The sequence below is a fragment of the Pelobates fuscus genome, chromosome 8 (genome assembly GCF_036172605.1).
Source record: "Pelobates fuscus isolate aPelFus1 chromosome 8, aPelFus1.pri, whole genome shotgun sequence".
Classification (NCBI taxonomy): domain Eukaryota; kingdom Metazoa; phylum Chordata; class Amphibia; order Anura; family Pelobatidae; genus Pelobates; species Pelobates fuscus.
The window spans coordinates 19,571,443-19,596,208 of record NC_086324.1 but is presented as its reverse complement, the minus strand read 5'-3'; the positions used below and the strand labels follow the sequence as shown (position 1 = coordinate 19,596,208).

Below are 24,766 nucleotides of genomic sequence, written 5' to 3'. Positions count from 1 at the left end.
ATTCCATAGACTTACAATACGGTTTGGTAGGCAACTTAGTAACAATCATATCCTTATCTGCTGTCTGTCCCCAAGTTGCCCACCCCACACAAGACCAATATGGACAATAATTATAATCCCTATCTGGGCATTTTGGACTTACGTACTTATTTTTACTACTGGGACAAATATACTTATCGTTAGACCCATACGTTCTCTCCCACTTAAGATCCCCGCATACATTCCACGGTTTTCTACCACTTGATATCGCCTTACATGCATCAAATAGCAGAACACCCGAAGAATGTACGGTTTCTAATACAGTTTTATTTATTAGGGTCCCCTGTGGATCTCCATTCCTGAGGGTCAACCAAATTGTACGGGGTTGATACTCCGGATTGAAGCACTTAGGTTCTCCTACTCCTAAATGGCATACACTATATTCTATACCTAGGTATCTACACCTAGACACATATCCCTTACACTCATATTGTGAATGCCAAATTAGGGTCTGGGAAATATGATTACCTGTTATAGTAGTCTTAATGCAAACCTCACAGCTAGGAGTGTCGGTACCTCTACCTTCCAGAATATAAAAAGACACAAAAATACATATTATCAAAAACACTTCTTTCGACGTCTTCATCCTCAGTCTTCGTCCGTGCGATGGCACCTCAGCTTCCAGGATGTAAGGGCTGCAAGGAAGGTGGATGCCCATACATTATTTTTCAGCAGTACCCTAGAAACAAAAGAAAGCATCTTTGAGGTCTAGGAAGGTATAGTAGGTTGCCCCACCTGGTATTAAAGCAAGCAGATTATAGGGGATGGGTACCACTGGGTGTATATTGACTACTGCATTATTAACTGCGTTTAGATCTTGTACAGGATGATACTCATCTGATCCCGGCTTCTGAACAGGTAATAATGGAGTGTTCCAAGGGGAGGTACAGAATTTTAGGATGTCATACTTTACACACTTATCCACATAGGTTTGTATATTTTCCTTAGCCCTCTATAATATATGGTACTAACTAAGGCTAACAGGATACGCTCCAAGCTTTAATTCAATGTGTATTGGTGGAATATTGCGAGCAAGTCCTGGAGGATTATTCTCTGTCCATATTCTTGAAATGTCAAATAAGGATTCATTACTCTTAGGGTCTGTATTTGCTATTATAGAGTAGAAGTGCCATTCTTCTTCCCTTTGCACCGATACTGATATTATGCCTGGTGATCTATTAAACTTCAGAGACGTTGATCCGTTGGGTTTAAAAGTTATCTGGGATTGAAGCTTTGATAATAGATCTCGTCCTAGAAGCTGAACTGGACACTCCAGCATATATAGGAACTGGTGCTTAACAAAATGGCCTCCTAGAATACAAGTATGACTCCTGAGAATTGGTCTAGCAGCGCTTTTCCCAGTAGCTCCTATCATAATTATAGTCTTCCTGAAGGAGGAGCAACTAGGTTAGTTACCACAGAGTACTCAGCACCAGTGTCAATCATGAAAGAGCTCCTCTTTCCCTCTATTGATACATCGACCATAGGCTGCACTCGGCTAAAGGGGGATGGAGCCCAGTCGGTATCAATAGTCTTCCATGACAGTGTCAGCCAGACCGACAAAATCTCTATCTTCTCTATCCCTTAATCTCTGGGTAGGGGAATAGTATCTACTTCCCTGAACACCTCCTCTGTTACTACTGTCATTCCCTCCAAGACTTTCTCTATAGCCACCTCTGTAACCATCTCGTAACCTTCTCTCTTGTCTTATCTATAACTTGCTTTATATTCCCTCTGTGGGCAGTCACTTTTCCAATATCCTTCCTCTCTACAATACGCACAGTGATTCCTACTTCCTCCCTTACTCAGCCTATTCTCAACTCCTCTATTCACCTCCCTTCCCTGTCTCTCTACACTTATGATAGCTACAGCTAGCATATCTGCCTTCATCCTCATTTTACGTTCTTCCTCCTGCTTTGTTTCAATCTCCCTGTTCATATACACCTGACTTGCAATTTCCATTAACTGTGATATGGACATTCCTACAAATCCCTTTAACTTAAGCAATTTTCTTTTGATATCACCTTGGGTCTGGCTGACAAATGCTGAGTTGTTCATTCGAGAGTTCTCAGGGGCCTCTGGATTAAAAGGAGTATATAATCTATATGACTCCAGCAATCTCTCATAGAAAGCACTAGGTGACTCGTCGGCTTTCATAAAGGAATTATGGGTCTTCCAATTAAACAGATCAGTCATGGTGAACGGGACATAAACAAATACAGGGTCTGCCAACTGTAATTGACCATTAGGGGGACCAGGGGTAAGCTGCAGTGGCATTTGTAAATGTCAAAGTTGGAGGGCACCGGTCATTTGTCAGGTTAGGGTGGGACTTAGATAGGGTTGTTTAGTCATAGGTTCCGGTCGGGGAGTGGTGAGGTAGGTGGAAATGGATAAATTAATTTTACTGGTCAGTAACTTGGTTAACAAAATGTTTCGGACAGGGCTAGGAGGAGCCTGACCAGTAACCAAAAATGGTAAAAGTGTATTCCAGCGTCCTATACCATTGACCATTTCATCCAGATGTATTTCAAAACTGATTTACTGTTACTAAAGTCACACAAGGCTCAGTAATTATAGTGTTATGTCAGTGGTTATGGTGTTTTCAGTGATTATGGTATTGTCAGTGGTTATGGTGTTGTCAGTGATTATGGTATTGTCAGTGGTTATGGTGTTTTCAGTGGTTATGGTATTATCAGTGGTTATGGTGTTTTCAGTGGTTATGGTGTTATCAGTGGTTATGGTGTTATCAGTGGTTATGGTATTGTCAGTGGTTATGGTGTTTTCAGTGATTATGGTACTATCAGTGGTTATGGTATTATCAGTGGTTATGGTATTGTCAATGGTTATGGTATTGTGTAATTGCTGAGAATTATCTGATTCAGTGGATCAGAGTTACTGTTATTAAGAATTCTCCTCACAATTTTGACTGCTAATAATAAAACTGAACAATAATAATAAAAAACACTAAAATACCCTTCCACCAAAAATGGCCTCAGGGTACAAGAACCAGTTGGGGGGTGGTGGGGTAGGTAGGCACAGAGAGCACAGGTGGACATACCAGCTGCACCAGTTCTTGCTAAAGAATTTAGTTGAGGGATGGTCAGATGGGTCAGATTCCATTGGGGATGGACAAACCAGTTTTTGGTAACCATCTAGTAACACAAACTGTTTTAAACAGTCAAAATATGGAAACTGGTCATAGAATTCAAACATAATAGATACACATGTACACGCTGCACTAGATTTAAATCAAGACAGATTACCACAGAGGCCATTCTCTACTACATAAGATAGTCAGGTGATTCGGAGCCAATTTAACCCCAAAATCACACACATTATATCTCTTTTTAAAGTTATTTAGCATACATTCTAAGGGATTATTAATTTTTGAATTCTGGCGCATCCATACTTAGCAACGGAGCGTCTAATTAAAAAAAACACAACAAACACACCTCCAACAGTCACACTCGTTTCCCTGGCAACAGCACCATGTGGCACAGTTACTAGGTCAAACTCATACAACAAAACATACAGGGAATTCCCGTACACACACAGCTGTTACGCCAGTCACTAAGTAACTAATACTGTGCCCTTTGGTGAAACTATACAGTCACCCACGCTATAATTCCCTATATCTGAATGACCCGTCTATAACACACCCCAGTAACATCGTCTTTACAAACAGTAGTTATAGTACGGTTAGCATTGGTTAGAGTACAATTTAAAGTCACAGTTCAATTAGTAGTGGTTATGGTGTTAAACATACAACATAGACGACAGTTATCAGTAGTTATTTACAATATCAGTAGTTATTATACATGGTTATGGTACGTGCGCTATAATACAGTTACACACTATTCACACTCTCGCTAGATGGCAGAGCTCATGCTATCTGGCAAGATATACACTCTACTACAACAATCTTTAACACATTTACAATTCCCAACTAATCTATTGGCCAGTACCTTGATGGACTACCTAAAACAATTTACATCCGTTTTGGTTAGCCACGCTGCCCAAACACCACATATAGCGAACTAGAGGGCGGAATTTACACAGAACCCTCTTAGTCTATATACTCTATAAAAAATCTAGTGGGTTCCAAATTTACACGCCTTCCCACTTAGCCAAGATAGGTTGAAATCTAGCGGACCGAATTTACACAGACGCCGCTTAGTCTCCCGGTCCCTCCGACCTAGCGAACGTAATATACACCCTAGAACGCTAGTCTAGACAAGACACCGGTGTCCGGCTAGGGCTATTTACACCAGAACCCCGCCTGACTCCAAACCAAAATTAAACGGGCTTACTAAAGGGCGATTTAATTGAGCGGTGCGCCTTCGCTCCTTCCCTCCACTGGAGGGGGCAGGTTCCATACACAAATAACCCCTTATGGGCCTACCGCACAATCGGTATCCAATACCCCTAGTGGGTCCACCGTCTAAAACAGTAGTCGTCTTACCTCCTCGTTCCTGAACCTGGGTTCACACTCATCGACGGGGGCACCCCAGCACTTACTACGTAGAGGCCGATGATCTCCTGGACAACAGACCAGTGGCGCCGAGACAAAAGGAGGTCCACGCAGAAGTTCAGGGGTGCAGCCGTAGAGAACGTGGGCAAAGATAGACCGTCTCACGCCTCTGCTTCTCAGCTACCGTTGAACGATGAGCTTCCCGGCCCAATGCACCAAATGATACCGGAGAAACTGACGGAAGCCAAGCACAGAGAAGTGGACACAGGTTTCTTCAGGAAGGAAGAGATTCTTTATTCGATTCACCGACCGGGGCTCAGAGGGACTAATGTCACCAAAATACAACAAGATCTGAGCCCAGAACTGACTGTGTAAATGCATAATATAGACATATAGCTCCTCCTATAGTTAACTCTACCCACATATACTCTTTACACAATCAGCTGAACAAAGCCTAACTTCCATTACCTGTTAGACCACATGGCTCACCCAGAACAATGGAGGAGGGGAAGTGTTTTCAGTTTCTGCATTCCTGCACTTGCTCAATACAGTGTTGATTGTATCTTAGCTATGTGTAACTGACTAACTGATACACCAACATTTACACATATGCCACATGGCAATCTTGTCCTAGTAAATTTATTTTTACTGAGATTCCACCACATGCCCACAGTAAGGGGGCCTAATGGCGAACTGTGCTTACAGTAGGGGGGGGGGCTAATAGCGAACTGTGCCCACAGTAAGGGAGGGCTAATGGTAAACTGTGCCCACAGTAAGGGGGGGCTAATGGCAAACTGTGCCCACAGTAATGACGGGGGCCTAATGGTAAACTGTGCCCACAGTAAGGGGGGCTAATGGCGAACTGTGCTTACAGTAAGGAGGGGGGCTAATAGTGAACTGTGCCCACAGTAAGGGAGGGCTAATGGTAAACTGTGCCCACAGTAAGGGGGGGGCTAATGGCAAACTGTGCCCACAGTAAAGGGGGGCTAATGGCAAACTGTGCCCACAGTAAGGTGGGGCTAACGGCAAACTGTGCCCACAGTAAGGGGGGGCTAATGGCAAACTGTGCCCACAGTAAGGGGGGGCTAATGGCAAACTGTGCCCACAGTAAGGGAGGGCTAATGGTAAACTGTGCCCACAGTAAGGAGGGGGGGGGGTCAAATGGTAAACTGTGCCCACAGTAAGATGGGGGGGGGGGGCTAATGTAAAACTGTGCTCACAGTAAGGGGGGGCTAATGGCAAACTGTGCCACAGTAAGGGGGGGCTAATGGCAAACTGTGCCCACAATAAGGAGGGGGGCTAATGGCAAACTGTGCCCACAGTATGGGGGGCTAATGGCAAACTGTGCCCACAGTAAAGGGGGGGCTATTGGCAAACTGTGCCCACAGTAAAGGGGGGCTAATGGCAAACTGTGCCCACAGTAAGGAGGGGGGCGAATGGTAAACTGTGCCCACAGTAAGGGGGGCTAATGGCAAACTGTGCCCACAGTAAGGGGGGGCTAATGGCAAACTTCGCCCACAGTAAGGGGGGGCTAATGGCAAACTGTGCCCACAGTAAAGGGGGGGCTAATGGCAAACTGTGCCCACAGTAAAGGGGGGACTAATGGCAAACTGTGCCCACAGTAAAGGGGGGCTAATGGCAAACTGTGCCCACAGTAAGGTGGGGCTAATGGCAAACTGTGCCCACAGTAAGGGGGGGCTAATGGCAAACTGTGCCCACAGTGGGGAGGAGCTAATGGCAAACTGTGCCCACAGTAAGGAGGGGCTAATGGCACACCATGCCCACAGTAAGGGGTGCTAATGTCAAACTGTGCCCACAGTAAGGAGGGGCTAGTGGCAATCTCTGCCCACAGTGGGGAGAGGCTAGTGGCAGACTTTGCCCACAGTTAGGAGGGGCTAATGGCAAACTGTGCCCACAGTAAAGAGGGGCTAGTGGCCAACTGTGCCCACAGTAAGGAGGGGCTAATGGCAAACTGTGCCCACAGTGGGGAGGGGCAAGTGGCAAACTGTGCCCACAGTGGGGAGGGGCTAGTGTTGCTTCTAGGTATATCTTATTATTGTTTTCTGTATTTGAGGATTGAGAGGAATCCTTTGTAATACCTTGTAAGAAAGGGTAATTACCTTCTTTTATGTACTGCACTTTGGGTGGTCTATAACTTTTAAAAATTCAGATTGGTCTCTTTGCCATTCCCATTAATACTGTTATTCTGAAACACAGCTGGTTTTTCCTGAGTATGAGGACAAATGATTTCCAAGGAATAGAACACACTGGGCTACCAAATAGTTTTCTTTTTTCTTTAATCAGGAGAACAAATAATGTCTTTCAAAATGAGAGAGACAGAGCAAACTTAAAACCACCAGATTATTTAGGTATCTACAAATTTGAGATTTTGCCAATAAAAAAATATATCAGAGAAGCAGCTTGTAAACAACAAAAGGGTTTAATTACATCTTTGTATGCACACTTGAGCTCTTATAATCAGGATTCCAGAGGGTTACCTTACACAGATCAATGGGAAGCTGATTTATGAGAGGTCCTAGAGGGAGCGGAGTGGGAGGACATCTGGGAAGCAAATAAAACATCATCAATTTGTGTCACACAACCAGAGTGGTCTTACAAAACCATGTTCCGATGGTGTACTAATCAGGGTAAACTATATCATAAAAAAAAATCCCCAGATGATCTGTGTTTATTTGAGATGCAGACACAAGGGCATCTACATTTACATGTGGTGGAAATGCCCGCAAGTGCAGACTTGGTGGGTGACCTACTGACTAAAATATTTCAAAAGGAGAGTGGATCTAGATCCTTGGGTCTTTTTACTTTTTACTCTCCAGACCACAGTACAATTGGACAAAACAGAGCAAAAACTCCTACATAAGATAACTCTAGCTGCGAGACGTGCCCTGGCCCAGTTTGGTCTTCCATCCGTCTACCCTCATGAATAAACTAACAGAGGCACAATGAATATTTTCAACAAAGTGTGGGACCCATGGATTATTGGTGACGTGGGCGACACAGGGGGATGAAATAGTGTCCCCAACTGGTGTCCTTGTGGACCCTTCAGTGGTACTACTAGGGTACCGCCAACATGTAGGCCGCAGATCAACCCTTTTGACGATATCTAGCCAAACGTCTGCTCTACCCTAAGAGGAGAAATAACCTATCCACCCTCCTACTCTTTGATGACCCCCATCTCTTTCCTGTCCTTTTTTCTGACCCCCCTTTTGTTTCTCTAATAGGAAAAGTAGACCCCAGTAATTGTTTGGCTCTTCTCTAATAGCAAGGCGTATAATAACTTCTAAATGTACGATTCACATTGATTAACCGCCTGCACTAAAAGTAATTAAAGGACCACTTCAGAACCATAGAGCACTTCAACTTGCTGAATTGCTATATGGCTATGGAGTATCCCTTTAAAATTCCCATTTATAAAAGTGCCAAATTCATGGTGAAATTAGCACTTTTATTTTGCCGAATAGAAACGCCTCCCCAGCTATCAAACAGCTGAAGAGATTCACTTCCTACTTCCATTAGCTTTGGACTGACAGGAAGTGCTCTCAGTGAGAATAGAAACAGAGGCTTCTCGATGATTGGACAATTCTCTGTGAAGTGAATGAAAGTCACTTCCTGTGAAAAATGGGAAGGCTTAAAAAGGCTGCAGTCTAAAACACATGCAAAAGCTGCACTGCTTATGACTAAACATAGAAACATAGAATGTGACGGCAGATAAGAACCATTCGGCCCATCTAGTCTGCCCAGTTTTCTAAATACTTTCATTAGTCCCTGGCCTTATCTTATAGTTAGGATAGCCTTATGCCTATCCAACGCATGCTTAAACTCCTTTACTGTGTTAACCTCTACCACTTCAGCTGGAAGGCTATTCCATGCATCCACTACCCTCTCAGTAAAGTAATACTTCCTGATATTATTTTTAAACCTTTGTCCCTCTAATTTAAGACTATGTCCTCTTGTTGTGGTAGTTTTTCTTCTTTTAAATATAGTCTTCTCCTTTACTGTGTTGATTCCCTTTATGTATTTAAATGTTTCTATCATATCCCCCCTGTCTCGTCTTTCCTCCAAGCTATACATGTTAAGATCCTTTAACCTTTCCTGGTAAGTTTTATCCTGCAATCCATGAACCAGTTTAGTAGCCCTTCTTTGAACTCTCTCTAAGGTATCAATATCCTTCTGAAGATAGGGTCTCCAGTACTGTGTACAGTACTCCAAGTGAGGTCTCACCAGTGTTCTGTACAATGGCATGAGCACTTCCCTCTTTCTACTGCTAATACCTCTCCCTATACAACCAAGCATTCTGCTAGCATTTCCTGCTGCTCTATTACATTGTCTGCCTACCTTTAAAGGACCACTCTAGGCACCCAGACCACTTCAGCTTAATGAAGTGGTCTGGGTGCCAGGTCCTTCTAGGGTTAACCCATTTTTTCATAAACATAGCAGTTTCAGAGAAACTGCTATGTTTATGAATGGGTTAAGCCTTCCCCCTATGTCCTCTAGTGGCTGTCTCATTGACAGCCGCTAGAGGCGCTTGCGTGCTTCTCACTGTGATTTTCACAGTGAGAGCACGCCAGCGTCCATAGGAAAGCATTATGAATGCTTTCCTATGTGACCGGCTGAATGCGCGCGCAGCAAGTGCGCATTCAGCCGACGGGGAGGAGAAGAGGCGGATCGGAGGAGGAGAGCAGGAGGAGATCTCTCCGCCCAGCGCTGGAAAAAGGTAAGATTTAACCCCTTTCCCCTTTCCAGAGCCGGGCGGGAGGGGGTCCCTGAGGGTGGGGGCACCCTCAGGGCACTCTAGTGCCAGGAAAACGAGTATGCTTTCCTGGCACTAGAGTGGTCCTTTAAGTCATCAGAAATAATCACCCCTAAATCCCTTTCCTCAGATGTTGAGGTTAGGACTCTATCAAATATTTTGTACTCTACCCGTGGGTTTTTACGTCCAAGATGCATTATCTTGCACTTATCCACATTAAATGTCAGTTGCCACAACTCTGACCATTTTTCTAGTTTACCTAAATCATTTTCCATTTGGCTTATCCCTCCTGGAACATCAACCCTGTTACATATCTTAGTATCATCCGTAAAAAGACACACCTTGCCATCAAGACCTTCTGCAATAACTAATAAAAATATTAAAGAGAATGGGTCCAAGTACAGATCCCTGAGGTACCCCACTGGTGACAAGCCCAAGCCTCGAATATACTCCATTGACTACAACCCTCTGTTGCCTGTCACTCAGCCACTGCCTTACCCATTCAACAATATTGGAATCCAAACTCAAAGATTGTAGTTTATTGATAAGCCTTCTATGTGCAACAGTGTCAAAAGCCTCAACAGTGTCAAAAGCCTTACTGAAATCTAGGTAAGCAATGTCTACTGCACCACCCTGATCTATAATTTTAGTTACCCAATCAAAAAAATCAATAAGATTAGTTTGGCATGATCTCCCTGAAGTAAACCCATGTTGTCTCTGGTCTTGAAATCCATGTGTTTTTAGATGTTCAACAATCCTATCCTTTAACATGGTTTCCATCACTTTCCCCACTACTGAAGTAAGGCTTACTGGCCTATAGTTGCCCGACTCCTCCCTATTACCTTTCTTGTGAATGGGCACAACATTCGCCAACTTCCAATCTTCTGGGACTACTCCTGTTATCAATGATTGGTTAAATAAATCTGTTAATGGTTTTGCTAGTACACCACTAAGCTCTTTTAATAGCTTTGGGTGTATTCCATCAGGTCCCATTGACTTATTTGTCTTTACTTTTGGGAGTTTTTTTTGTTTAAATCACATGTAACTTACTTTAGGAGTTTTTATCTCCTACTCTGTAAATTCTACTTTAATCACACACAGGAGGCTTCTGCAGGCTCTAGAACGCTATTAACGGAGCAGGGGATATGAAATTCTAGATTAAATACACAAAGGAAACTAAAATATTTAGGTAATTTTTCAGGAAGTGTTTAGGAATGCTTACATTCAGGGAGGTGTAACTAGGTTTGCATAAACAAAGTAATTTAACTCATAAATGGCCGAAAACAGAGCACTAGCCAACACTGTACCCACTGCACGGGGGAAACTTACAGGCCATTCGATTGCATGCCTTGTGTATTGCTCTTGCAATCTGTAATTTTTGATATCAGAGTCCTGGGTACTGCAACAAGACTATTCAGCGTCTGCACCAAGGGAAGGTGCAAACACTGGAGGAATGGCATATCCCCCCTCCCTGAGCAGAGGTAACAATGGGGATGGAGGGAATAAACATCAAAGAAAAAAAAAAATCACCTAATACACCTATATCCCACCCCTATGCTGCGCACATACACTACATCTCTTATAATGCTCTTACAGCTATATTGCTGGCAAAGAATCTGGGAGATGTAGCCACCAACATCTGCCGAAGGTTACCAACCATTGTCCTGCCCCCCCTCTACACACGCAATTCCACAAGCAGCCTCATAAACACTGCACATTAACGCAAGTTTTATTGTGGAGGAGCTTTGTAACAAACTCACTCAAAATGCAAATTACTGCGGGTTTTATTGTTGTGGAGTTTTGTGATAGACTGATACACACTGCACATTATTGTGAGTTTTATTTGCTGTTGAGCAATGATGTTCACACACTTCACGTGGTAAATGTAAGTTTTTTTTGCCTAGATCATCAATGTTTATCCCATAGTTTAAAATTAATAAATATTTATTTATTTTAATTGCAATAGTCTCTGTAAGTGAGAGGAACCCAGAACAAGACAATACAACTCAATGTATTGTGTGGTATGAATTAGTATTGAGAAGTTCCAAAACAATAATCATAAAGGGTGATTTACTGAAGTGAGACTTTTCAGGCATTCTAAGTTAATTTCACATTTTAGACCAAAAGAGTCACATTAGAAGTAAAGCTGAGTTGGATAATATATAGAGCTATTTTGGCTTTAAATGGGAAATTCATTACAATTCTCATTTTAGGGATTTTCGTTTATCCTTGCTCGGTCGCTGAGCTTTTCTTATCTTCAACAACAACAAAAAACATTGTAAAAAGTAAAATAGACACTGTGGCGTCACAATGCAATTGCTGTGTGCTGAACAAATATTGTGATGCAATACATCTTCTACACTAAATGGTGTGACATACCTTGTGATGTCATTTTCCATATGGCTTGAAGATGTGACTCCCCTCCTTTTACATGAACCACATACTTTTACTAAATAATATTGACGTAATAAGCCTGACACTATGGAGAATCACCGACAAAAAATGTGAGAAAGAAAGTAATGTTACAATAAACACTGTGACTTGACTTAAGCATCACTGCAATGCAGATACAAACACATACACCATACATTTCTTGGCAATATGCTGGCATAAACCGTGTGATGTCATGCATCTAATACAGTAAGGGGTGTGATGTCATATGCAAGGTGCATGAAATAAACACTGAAACAAGATTCTTGGAAATGTGATGTTAGTAAGGTTCTGTCAAAGCGTAGGCATACAAATTGTGATGTCATGAGGTGTATACCAGTGCAAGAATAAACATTGTAATGTAGTATGTCTCATGGTAATTTTGCATGAACAAACACTGACAATTGTACAGGGACACAAACTGTGATGTCACAAAGCCACCTACGAATGCTATGACATCATCAGGCTCCTGGCAGTAAACTATTTGACATGCCACATGGCAACGCGCAGGAATAGTCATAGTGATGTAATGTTTCCCGGCAATGGCCGTAATAAACAGAATGACATCATGCAATCCCCAGCAATAAATTCAAATAAGGAAGAAACATTGATGTAAATTATTTCAAAAAATGTAAATATAAACACACTATGAGGGAATGTATTCAACACAAAGGCATGTGTTGGAGCCATACACCTGGCACAGTGGAGGAATGTAAACTTTGATGCCATGTAATATCTGGCAATGTGCAGGAGTAAAAACAGACATAAAACTCTAAGCAACGTGTGGGAATAAACATCTCGTAATATGTCTTTGTTTAGTAGCATTATCACATCAAAGGTTTTACTCTGTGACATCACAGTGTGCAGGACTAGCAATGCCTTGATATAAACACTGACGTCCCAGGCTTTCTAACAATGTGTAGGAATTAAAACTTTGTGATGGCATAATACTTGTGGCAGGAATACACCCTACAATGCCATAAGGCTCCTAGCAATATACAGGCATAAACAGGAATGTAATAAAGCTACCGGGAATATGCAGAAATACACATTGACATATGGCTACTGGCAATCTGATGACATCATACAGTTACTGGCAATGTACATTACATACAGTGATGCCATAATGCTTCTATTAATGTGCAGAAATACATACAGTGCCATGATATGTAACAAAGTATTCGCAAGAATAAATAGTCACACGATTACTGCCAATGCAATATGTAGGAATAAGCAGTGTGATATAAAATGATTACCATCAATGTGAAAGAATAAACCGTGTAATATTTTAGGAGAAGCAATCCATAGGCATCACAACGTAGTGCAACCCTCCTTCCCCACCCCCCCCAAAAAAAACAAACAGATTTATTGGATCACAAGGACAAATGGAAAATATGTTTCGACCTTCTGGCCTTAATAATGAACAAACATGATTAAGGCCCAACTATTCTTTGGGACTGCTATCGCTACCGTTGTGTATTGACGCTTTATTTTCTTGTGTGCAGCACATTTCTTAATTTTGTGTATTACACAATATTTTGTTACTGGCAGTGTGACATCGGGCAGGAAATTGTTCATTATTAAAGGTTCTTCGATCATATAAAATTGCCATGTTCTAGTTGTAGTGACTAACCATTGCATTACATTTAGTGATCCATTACCGTCAATGAATTTGAAAGTGTTACATTTGTGACCTATTAAAATCTATTTCCGGTTTGCATCTAAGAAAATCAATAACATTTTGCAGTTGGGTAGTACACAAGCACATTGATGCAAAGGTGTCCTGGTAATAGAGGTGGCAAGGTTACCCTAATACAATTGAAAAAAGTCGACCCACTTTGATTTCAGAACGTTGACATTATTTGGCAGTCGACTTGATCCATTTTTGGCTGCAAAAGCTAACCAAGAAGCTCTGGGCACAGATGATCCACATGCTGGCTGCTCAAAGGAAAGCCTCTACTCGTCCCATACTAATGATATTAGAAATCAGGAAAAATAAATACATTTGCTTTCCACAAATCATTTGATCCTAGCTTATAGCTTTCCTGGTCAAGGCATTGTGATTGGAAAGAGCCTTCCAAGGTATGGAAAAAAAATGCATAAACAAGGTATGTAAAGGACATTACAATATATTATATTTATAGTGTTTTAAACACAACCCCGACCTCCACGTCCGCCGGCACCAAAAATAATTACATTATCTAGCTCTGGAACTGTTGGCATTTTTATGCTTCTAAAAACAATGACAAGGGTTTAAATTAACAGCTGCTCATGGTTTTCCATGTTAATACATTATAATAGACGTATGTTATTTAGAAACCGTGAAACTTGTAGAATCTATGCACATCATCTTAGATTCTTTGATTATTACACCCCAGAATAAACATAAATAAATAAAACATTAAAAAAAAGACAGATTTCTTAACATGAAAAAAAAGTTACCACCACGTGTGTCTGTAAACATACATTTTATTATTTTTTTTGTTTTAAACCCAAAAAGGCTTGCACCAGCACACATTGTACAGCCTTGCAAAAATGACACAATTTTTTGATGAGGTGGGAGAGATGGAAAGGAAAACAAAACAGAAAAAAAGAACAAACAAAAAAAACGAAATGTTTGTTCATAAGTGCAATGAAACGTTACGTGTCCAGTGATTTTTTATCAAATAAAACAAAAATTCACAAATAAAATGATGCCTAAAGAATTGTGATGTGAGGTTTAATGTCTCCACTGCCAAAACAAATGCGTTTCTGTAAATGGTAAATATTTAAAACACCTTTGGGCTGCAACAGAAATTAACGTTTTTGTATTGTTTTTACTTTTATATATTATTTTTAAAGATTGGTGTCCTACAATATTTATAAACTATGGACACATGCCTTTTTGACAAACATTATTGCATTCTCTTGTTTCCAGCTGCACCTGGCATAAAAAAAAAGGCAATTAAAATGAATTTTGTGAGAAATATAATTTATTTGCAGTTGACTTTCACAAATTTATAATGTATTGAAAGGTATGGAGACACGATAAAGGGAAACTACCATATATAATTTGTATCCTTACAAATGATAAAGGTGTGATGGCAGCAGAATTCCTTGCACTTCCAGGGTTAGAAAAAAAAAAAGAACTAGGAGTATTTTCTCTACAAACAGCAGTATCTTTGATTAAATTTGGTAAGTGCAGCAAGAATTTCCCGACCCTGTTAAATTAAAATATATAGACGGGATAGTGCGCGCTGTGGAAGAAATGTTTTTTAAAAAACAACAAAACAAAAAAAACAACACTTTTTTTTTTTTTTTTACATGGGCATTCATTATGAACAACGTTTCTTTTCTGTACAAGAGAACTTTGGGTCCAATACAGAAATATAAATAGAAAACAAACATACTATAAAAGGGGGAGAGAGAAAAAAAAAAAACAAGAAAGATTTGTCCTGGTGTGTTTTGATTCTGCAGATTTGGTAGTTTACCTCTGCTGGTCCCACTGGGAAGTTCGTAAAGAAGTTCTTAAATAAATGAACAAGATAGATCTTAGAATCTGCAGGGGTCGGATTTGAGACTTTCACAAAGTGGGGACATCCATTAGGAATCCAGAAGAACAACAGAAGTTGGAAAAATAGGGCAGGCCTCCCAAGAATATAGATCTGCTACTGAGAACTCGCCCTTTCTAGAATATGAAAATCATAGTGCTTTCTGCTTGTTCTCAGTCTGAATTTGCTCATTAAGGTGTTGTTTTGTTTCTTGAAAGCACTTTGAGCTGCTGATACTGTAGGAAAAGTAGCTACTATTGTGTATGTAGAAGCTAAATCTTGGGATGAATTTGGATGTTCAGTGCTTGCGTGGTTATCACTCGTTCCGCAATAATGTTGGTGATAATGATGAGGAGTCTGTTGGGATTGGGGGTCCCTTAGCCATCGGATCCTGGCGCCAGTTTTGAACAGTTCTCCAAAAAGCATTTCAGCATCTTTTCGGCTTATTCCGTCCGGCAGTTCTGTTATTTCTAGAACTTTTCCAACAGCTGAAATGGCACGAATATCAAGTGTGTTATAAAGTTTGGTAAACATTTATCTAAGGATTAACCACTGATAAATGGCAACGTATACTAGAGTAGTTTAGTTGTGGTCTTTACTATACACTCCACAGTTATAGTAACTAACATATGGTGCATATTCATCACTGCTACATTTAGCAATAAACCAGAGACTGAGTTAGAAGGAAAATCAAGAGTTCAATAAATCTGGCTATTTGTAAATACCAATTTTGAAATCCTCCCTTATTGTATAGACGAATAAAAAAAAAAAAAAAAAAAAAAAACACCCAATAATAAAAATAATAAATTATAATTATGATCCCCAAGTTTAGCTAGTGGGTTAACCCCTTAACGCCGTTACGGCGTGCTATGCCGTCATGGGTTAAGTGGGCTTTAAAGCCGTTATGACGGCATAGCACGCCGTAACGGCTTGCAGCCCCAGGAGGTAAGTTATACTTACCTCCGCCGTGATCCGCTTCGGGAGGACTGCCTCACAGCCCAGGCAGCCCTCCCACGGCAAATGAGGCCCCCGGGGGCCATGTGATCGCTCTCAAAGAGCGATCACATGGCCCCCTATAGCTGGCTGTGGATCTGCCAGCAGGGGGACTGTTTGAAATATCAGACAGTCCCCCTGCTGGTGGGAAGTATAAAAAATAAATAAAAGACAAGTGTAAAAATAAATTAAATATATTTTTATATATATATATATAATATGTATATATATTATATATATAATATATATACATATTATATATATGTAACGTCATACAAAGTGTATTTTAATATTAATATAAGTATATATATTAATATTAAAATACACTTAGAATGACGTTACATATATATAATATGTATATATATTATATATATAATAGATGTACATATATATTATATATAAATACGTATAATTAAAATAATAAATTAAATAATAAAATAAATAAATAAAATATTGAAACAAAATTTAATATAAATTATATATGCATATGTAATTTCATTCTAACTGTATTTTGTTATTAATATATATATATCGGTAACAAAATACACTTAGAATGACATTCTATATATATCTATATATATATAAAATACAAATAACCGCAAATATATATATATAGATAAATACATATAATTACATAAAAGATTACATCAGTATACATGTAGAATTTAAATAACTATAAATGCATATATATTAAAATTCTACATGTATATTTAAATAATCTTTTAACGTAATTATGTGATTTGATTAATTAAAATTTGATTGACATGCATGACAACACAGGGAGAAAGTGCAGAGAATTTAATTCGCAAGCACTATATTTGACCCTTTAACTCTCCAAGACACCATAAAACCTGTACATAGGGGGTACTGTTTTACTCGGGAGACTTCGCTGAACTCAAATATTCGTGTTTCAAACTGGTAAATTGTATTACAACGATGATATTTTAAGTAAAAGTGAAGTTTTTTGCATTTTTTACAAGCGAACTGCACTTTTATGGTCTATATTATTGTTGTAATATGTTTTACTGTTTTAAAACACTAATATTTGTGTTTAGTGAAGTCTCCCGAGAATAACAGTACCCCCCATGTACAGGTTTTATGGTGTTTTGGAACGTTAGAGAGTCACATATAAGGCTTGCATTTCATTTTTTTCACATTGAAATTTGCCAGATTGGTTATGTTGCCTTTGAGAGCGTATGGTAGCCCAGGAATGAGAATTACCCCCATGATGGCATACTATTTGCAAAAGTAGACAACCCGAGGTATTGCAAGTGGGGTATGTCCAGTCTTTCTTAGTAGCCACTTAGTCACAAACACTGGCCAAATATTCGTTTTTTGCTTTTTTCACACAAAAACAAATATGAACGCTAACTTTGGCCAGTGTTTGTGACTAAGTGGCTACTAAAAAAGACTAAACATACCCCACTTTCAATACCTTGGCTTGTCTACTTTTTCAAATGGTATGCCATTATGGGGGTAATTCTCATTCCTGGGCTACCACACCGTCTCAAAGGTAACATTACCAATCTGGCAAATTTCAATTTGAAAATGTAATGTTCTATATTTGACCCTGTAACTTTCCAAAACAACATAAAACCTGTTAATGGGGGGTACTGTTGTACTCGTGAGACATCGCTGATTACAAATATGTGCATTTTTTTTGCAGTAAAACCTAACAGTATTATGACATTCACAGTTAAAATGTCAGACGGAAATGCAAATTTAAAAAAAAAAATCTTATTTTCTCAAATTGTTTTTACTTTTATTCATAATAAATGATGTTCCATATATGAATAGTTAATGATAGATTAAAGCCCTGTTTCTCCTGAACAAAATGATATATAATAAGTGTGGGTGCATATAATTTGAAAGAGGGGAACTACGGGTGAACAGACACATAGCGCAAATTCCAGTTTTTGTTTACGTTTTGTTTTGATCAGAATGTGCACTATTGACTCCGTCCTGAAGGGGTTAAAAGAAAAAAAACAAAACAAGAAAACTAAAAATGTAATCACCTTGCTCTCCCGCACACAGATCTGTGCAGGCTGCTTTCTTAGCCGTCTTCTTACCTCTATTTCCATGTCTGTGGCCAGACTGACCCTAGAATAATAACGAAGTGTTCATTTTTTTACCCCCAATGTTGAGAATGTATTAACATTAAACAGTGTCCCTAAAAAATGTTCTTTGAAAACAATTGTGTCAGTCTGTGAGTTAGACCCTTACACTGCTGCCATACAAAATCTGAACAGGTATCACCGAATCCTGAGCTGACCCTACTGAAATTCAGGGGTGGGGGGGAAATAACTCCAAGTCATGTTATTTGTATTGTGGGATTTTACCTATATTTTCGTATTATGAAGAACAAATATAGGATTATTATGTGATTACAATAAATGTATCACGATTAAAGAGCCACTGCACTTTAAAAATAACTAGTTCTTCTTTTATAGACATCCCTTTGAAATGTTGGAAACAAACAAAATAAATAAATAAAATGCTCCCCCCCATGCCCCCGTTTGCCCCTTCCCCAGTGATCAGATAGGTCATTTAGTGGCTATAGTGCTTTCCCCATTAGAGGAACACTGTAGGGTCCAAAACGTTACCTTAAAGGAGTTGTTATAGATCATGCCTCTGCACTCTCACTGTAGTGGAGTTCTTGGAACACTATAGTTTATGAATACAAAGTTGTATTCATAAGACTAAAGTGTCCCTCTGCCCCAGTGGCGGCCTCCCTTGGGAATAAAGGGTTTAAAAAAAAAAAATAAAAAAATTCCACACTTAATGAACTCGCATCAAAGCCTCCAATGTCAGAGTGATCTGAGAACGTCATGGAAGACTACCACTAGAGGCAGTCATAACCCCGCAATGCTAACATTGCAATTTCTCTAAAACTGCAGTGTCTTACATTGCAGTGTTACCGGGACAGGGACAGGGACAGTGAACCCAGAACACTTCAATGTTTATGTAGCTCTAGTCACACCTCCCTGCATGTGACTTAAACAGTCTTCCTAAACACTTCCTGTATAGAGATGTATAATGTTTGATCTTCCTTTATTGCACATTCTGTTTAATTTAGAATTTCTTATCTCTTGCTCTGTTAATAGCCTTCTAGAGCTTATAGGAGCTTAGTGTGTGTGAGATAGAAGTTAAATGTTCTAATTGAAAATTAAACTTTTTTTTTTTTTCAAGCTGTGCCAGTCATAGCCAGGAAGTTATGGCTAGAGCTGCATAAGAGCTGCCTTGATCTACACACCAAAACGGCTTCATTAACCTACATTTTTTTTATGTCTATAGTGTCCCTTTAATATCTAATTTTTTTGGACTGAAAGATATAATGCCTCCCTTACGGAATGACAGACAGTTGTGGCCCTAATTATTATTATAATTAAAGAAATTGCCATACATCCAAACAGTTTTAAAATATGCATTGGTAAAATAATAAGGCACTTATTATCTTATTGAAGTTTTGAGGTTTACCCCGAATTTTGACCCATCTTATGGTTAAAAAAAGTGTATGTCACATGGTAGGACTAGGAAATCACAGCCAATTCTTTGTCTCCCATTAAAAACGATAGGAAAACACAGCACGTGTTGTGTTCATGCATGTAGTTCTTGCTTTCCACACGCAAATCAATGGGAGACCACGCATTCTTGCGCAGCTGGACACAGAGGGAGCAAAATTTAGCAAAAAAAAAGTAAAAACAACCCCACAACCATTCCCCATACACAAAATACACATTAAATCGTTCCAACCTATTTTATGTTCTGCATGCTAGCAATGAATGTACTATTTTAAAAGGTACAGTTTGAAGTCTCAAAATGGTTAACAAACAAGTTGTTTCTATAAAAGAAGCAAAAAAAGTTATCTTTGAAGTTTACTGGCACTTTATATCAATAAATCTGAAATCAGACATATGTCGCACAGCAGATCAAATCAGTGAAATGCAGATTTGAGAACATGCATTTATAAACCTGTTGGCTTGTTATGTGTCCATGTATTACATGAGGAGGATTGTATTGTAATGGTTGACCAAGTAACGGATATCTTGTATCACCTAGCAGAGGAAAAAAAAACAAAACAAAAGAAAAAAAAACACAACAAAAACACAAATAAGATGAAAATATACTCACATTCAAATGCTATTTATAGAAAGTATTAAAATAGAGAAAGATAAGAATGAGAAGATGTTACTTAAACAGGAAACTTTTCAAGGGAGCAAATAAACAAAGAATGAAGTGTGACAGACTGGAGATGATCTTACAATACCATTACAAATACGGTAATTTACCCACGGATTATAAAACCGTGAATAATACATGAAGGGAGATATCCGTGAGATTTAGTTAATTTAAATGTTCACTAACTGCACCAAATCTGCATCAAGTTAAAAAATCTGCCACGCACCTCTATAAGAGAGGAACAATGTGGGGGGGGTTTGTGTTTTTTTTTTTTTTTTTTTTTTTTTTAACATTTAGCAGTTTTTTTAAAACCAGACTTTTAAATGAGCCAGAGGCCAAGGGTATTACAAAACCTAAAAATATTTTTTATGAATTTAAAGTATGCTGTATAATTTTATAAAAAAAATAAACAAATTTAGAAACCAGTTTTCCTTCTTATGCAGAATTTAGATTGTCATTGCTCTGTTTCTCAAATAATGATTCTCGGAGAGCCCAACTATAGGAATCACTCTATGATCTATTGCAGGGGTAGGCAACCTTTGGCATGACAGATGTTGTGGACTACATCCCCCATGATGCTCTTACACCTATAATGCTGGCAAAGCATCATGGGAGGTGTAGTCCAAAACATCTGGAGTGCCGAAGGTTGCCGATGCCTGATCTACTGCATTAAATGTGCCTTTATTTTTTGGTGCTGTGAGCAGCATAAATGAGTTTATGCTCTGAAGGGGGGGGGGGGAGGGGGGGGGGGGGGGGAGATAGAGGAGGAAGATAGAGATTTTACTCTATGCCCATTGGGTTTTTGCGATAGCAACTTGTATTATAAATTGCTTTGTGCCATAAGCCATAATGATGGTATTTAGGGTTCAGGAAGATATCCAAATAAGGTGGCTATGATAATTCAATGCTCTGCATGGGAAAGCCACTTGCAATGCTTTCAGATGTGAATAGAAATTCCAATAACTATATTAAAATACCCAATATTGATTTGCAGGAGAGAAAACTATAAACGCAGAATAATTTATTCTCAACTATCTTAAATCCCGCTTACAGGTATTTGGTTTTGTCTCTGCCATATAGAGATCAGGGGTTGATGGAGATATTCTACAGAAGTTGGATTGTGGTTATAAATTTACTAAAATCGAACAGTTAACAGGGTGCATTATTAGAACTGAAATGCCTTACCTTGGCCAGGAGGAAATGGTCTAGAAAACTGCGGAACTAGAGAGAGCGGAGTTAAACCCGGGCGCATGTTTTTCATGTTGGCCAACTGAACAGGTAGAGGAGATTGATTAGGAGAAGTCCCAGGACTGTTTAAATGTGAACTATGCTGGAATAGAAACAAAAACAGCAACAAAACTCATTAATAAGCATACAAGAGTGTCCGAACGTGTAATGATCCTAAAAAAAAATATAATCACAATTTAGCAACGTGACATTCCAAATATGTAATATATAAATAGTTTTCCAAGTATTAGTTTTATTTGTAAAATATATACATTCAAGGTATAGGTCAGGAAAGGGTACAGGGAAGCAGCGCCTTCTGGGTGTCCTCAAACTCGTATGGTGCTGAGTCAGTATGGAAGATATGAGGACAGAAAACAGAATATAGTGCAGTATAGTCTATAGGTGGCGAGGTAAAATAAGAAAAATGCCCAGGTGCATATATATGGAGCTGAACATAAGCTCCAGAAAATTGTAAGTGGCATTTTTCTCATTTTACCTTGCCACCTATAGAATATACTACACTATATTCTGTTTTCTGTCCTCATATCTTCCATACTAACTCACCACCATACGAGTTTGAGGACACCCAGAAGGTGCTGCTTCCCTGACCTATACCTAGTTACTGCCAGACAGAAGAGACTCTGGTTTGGGAAGTACTGGCTGCCATACCAGGATCTAACAAGCACTAGGAACCTCACCATTGCACGTATACAGACATACAAATACACCCACACACACACACACACCCACACCAATGTACAAAATGGAATGTCAATTAATACAGTGCATGATGGGAAACATGATTTAACTGCCCCCCCCCCCAAAAAAAAAAAACACACAAAAATCAACGAAAGGGTTATTCACCGAACGGAGAACTGTGAATTTGAAATTTACAATCAAAAGAGCCAAAATGGAAACATTCTCCAAGTCTCCTCTGCTTCAGGTTCGGCTACTTTGGTCTTAACTTTGAAATTCACTTTGAATTATTGACAATTCTCACTTTAGGGAATAACCCTGGGAGTTTTAATCCAGTGTTAACATCTACCTGTGTAGAATGGTCCAAACTGTATTCGCCTGGTTTTGGAGTCCTCTGGTGGTCACAGTAATATTTATTTGGTTTCCAATGAGGTGGTGAATGTGTTTGTGGTGGAGGATTGCTGGGTAGGTTGAGCTGCATCATTACCATCCCGCCACTAGGTGGAGGTGCAGGAACAGCTAGAAAGGTTTAAGGGAAAAAACATTTTTAAATTATATATATCTATATCCATTCTCTGTATCTCATGTTACCCAGATAAACTAATCTGTTGCAATATTATAAAATTTGCAATAATTGCTTTTTAAGATCCATTATATTCTAGCAGATTAGCAAGATAAGCAATGGGTCTCTGTAGGTGGCAAGGCAAGCACGTAGATGAATCAATATACACTGGCCAATTAAGCAAAAGGGTTTTGTTTTGGCACATTATTTTATTTAGATAATGCATTATCAGAATGACTACATGGAGATTTGTTTGTTTGTTTTTTTTGTCTCTCGTTTCAAGCCTATCCTGGAGTGTTCAAATACACTCTAGATACACAACTGTTTTGTGTCTAACCATCACTGTTGCTTGTCCGAATTACAAAGTGAATTCAAGATGAATTTCAGATATTATTCTGTTTACTTTGGTTATTTTGACTTTAATTTTTTTTTTTTTTTTTTAAATCACTATCAAATCATAACAATGTCCTCTTTAGTAAACAGCCACACTTGTGTTCTCGTCAGCTTTCAGCCAACATTAACGCCATGTTGGGGATATTGACAAGAAATGACAGTGTAAGGGTTTTATTTCTTATTTCTTTTTTGAATGTATTATTACACATAAGACTTAATAACTACCCATATTACTAAATCTCCCTTGATTACCTCCATTCTAGTGTTCACATTTGCGCTGGTGGTGAATAGATATTTTTTGTAATATGTATACTTTTTAATTGACTTTTACCTTTCTGTATATATTTATTATGGTTATTAAGCCATGGCACTGTAATAGGTTGTCTGTATTTTTATGCGGGTATAGCGCCATCTAGTCAGACACTTATCTTACTACAGCGGTTGTGAATTCCCTGAGAACAGGGGGTCTGGCAGTGAATGTGACTTACCTGGGCATGGAGGGCCTGTCAGTGCTTGCGAGTTACATGGTGAGGTGGTTCTAGGAAATTGCATTTGGTCGGACCCTGGTGGCTGCATGTAACCTACTGAAGAACTGCACATAGAAAAGACAGCATATTCAAGGAGGGAACTGTGTGTTTAATATATTTAGTAAAAGCAATTAAAAGTTTGAAAGAGTTAACATCTGATCTCATTTTTAATGATTCCACCCACAAATATTAACCTAATGAAAGCCAACCGTGCTCATTTATCTTTATCACTGGAAAAGTACCTTAAGTTGTTTTGCTGTCCTGGGGAAATGACACTGTAGTACACTGGCATCCCAGCCGCAGGTACAGGGCCTTGACTGGTCTGGCTAGGTATCAGCACCTGTTGATGATATGGCTGTTGGGGTACAGTCTGGGATGTTTGCCGGACAGGAACCTGATAGTATAAAATCAAAGAATAAGGTCAACAGGATTCTCCTCAACAAGGGAACTGTACCCAAACATTTTTACGTCAATGTTCAGGTAGGACCAACACGAACAGAACCATTTCTGTAGATCCAATACAAGCCTAGCTTGCACAAAGCAAGACAATGACTGCAATTACATTTAAAGCTGCTACATGTGGATGCAAGATCAGAGTTTTAAGAAACAGAACTTGTTCACACCAACTAGGAACCCCCAATGACCCCCAGAGACATACCATCATACACTAGAGACCAATTGTTAAAAAGTTTTATGTTTGGTACTTATATGTAAATATACATAGTACTTGTGTTACACTGTTTTTACGGTTTATTACCATTATTATACAATGTACCTTCTAATATGCTACCCGGGTCAACGCTCCGACTGACCGAACCTACGCAAACCATAATTGCGCTCAATTCCACACCGCAAATGGAAACTATGCAAGAAACCTGCTATACGCAATATGTACGTGGACTAGACGCATAACATACATATATATGATGGCTTGCATAACATATGCTT

At 39.3% G+C, this 24,766-nt stretch overlaps 1 protein-coding gene across 10 annotated transcripts in view; it reads right to left on the bottom strand.

Annotated features, from left to right (window-relative positions):
- Positions 1-14,164: 14,164 nt before the first annotated feature.
- The window catches only part of R3HDM1 (R3H domain containing 1), an 87,241-nt gene continuing 76,639 nt past the window's right edge, over positions 14,165-24,766 (bottom strand). For 9 of the 10 annotated variants that reach the window (XM_063429360.1, XM_063429364.1, XM_063429368.1 and 6 more), the window contains 7 exons: positions 24,061-24,212; positions 23,780-23,883; positions 22,686-22,855; positions 21,599-21,743; positions 20,207-20,289; positions 18,250-18,334; positions 14,165-15,729 (listed from right to left, as the gene is read on the bottom strand). In XM_063429360.1, the coding sequence (XP_063285430.1) occupies positions 15,359-15,729; positions 18,250-18,334; positions 20,207-20,289; positions 21,599-21,743; positions 22,686-22,855; positions 23,780-23,883; positions 24,061-24,212 (1,110 nt within the window). In that variant the 3' untranslated portion in view covers positions 14,165-15,358. The remainder of the gene's footprint in view (positions 15,730-18,249; positions 18,335-20,206; positions 20,290-21,598; positions 21,744-22,685; positions 22,856-23,779; positions 23,884-24,060; positions 24,213-24,766) is intronic. The other variant, XR_010085195.1, reaches the window with a different exon arrangement.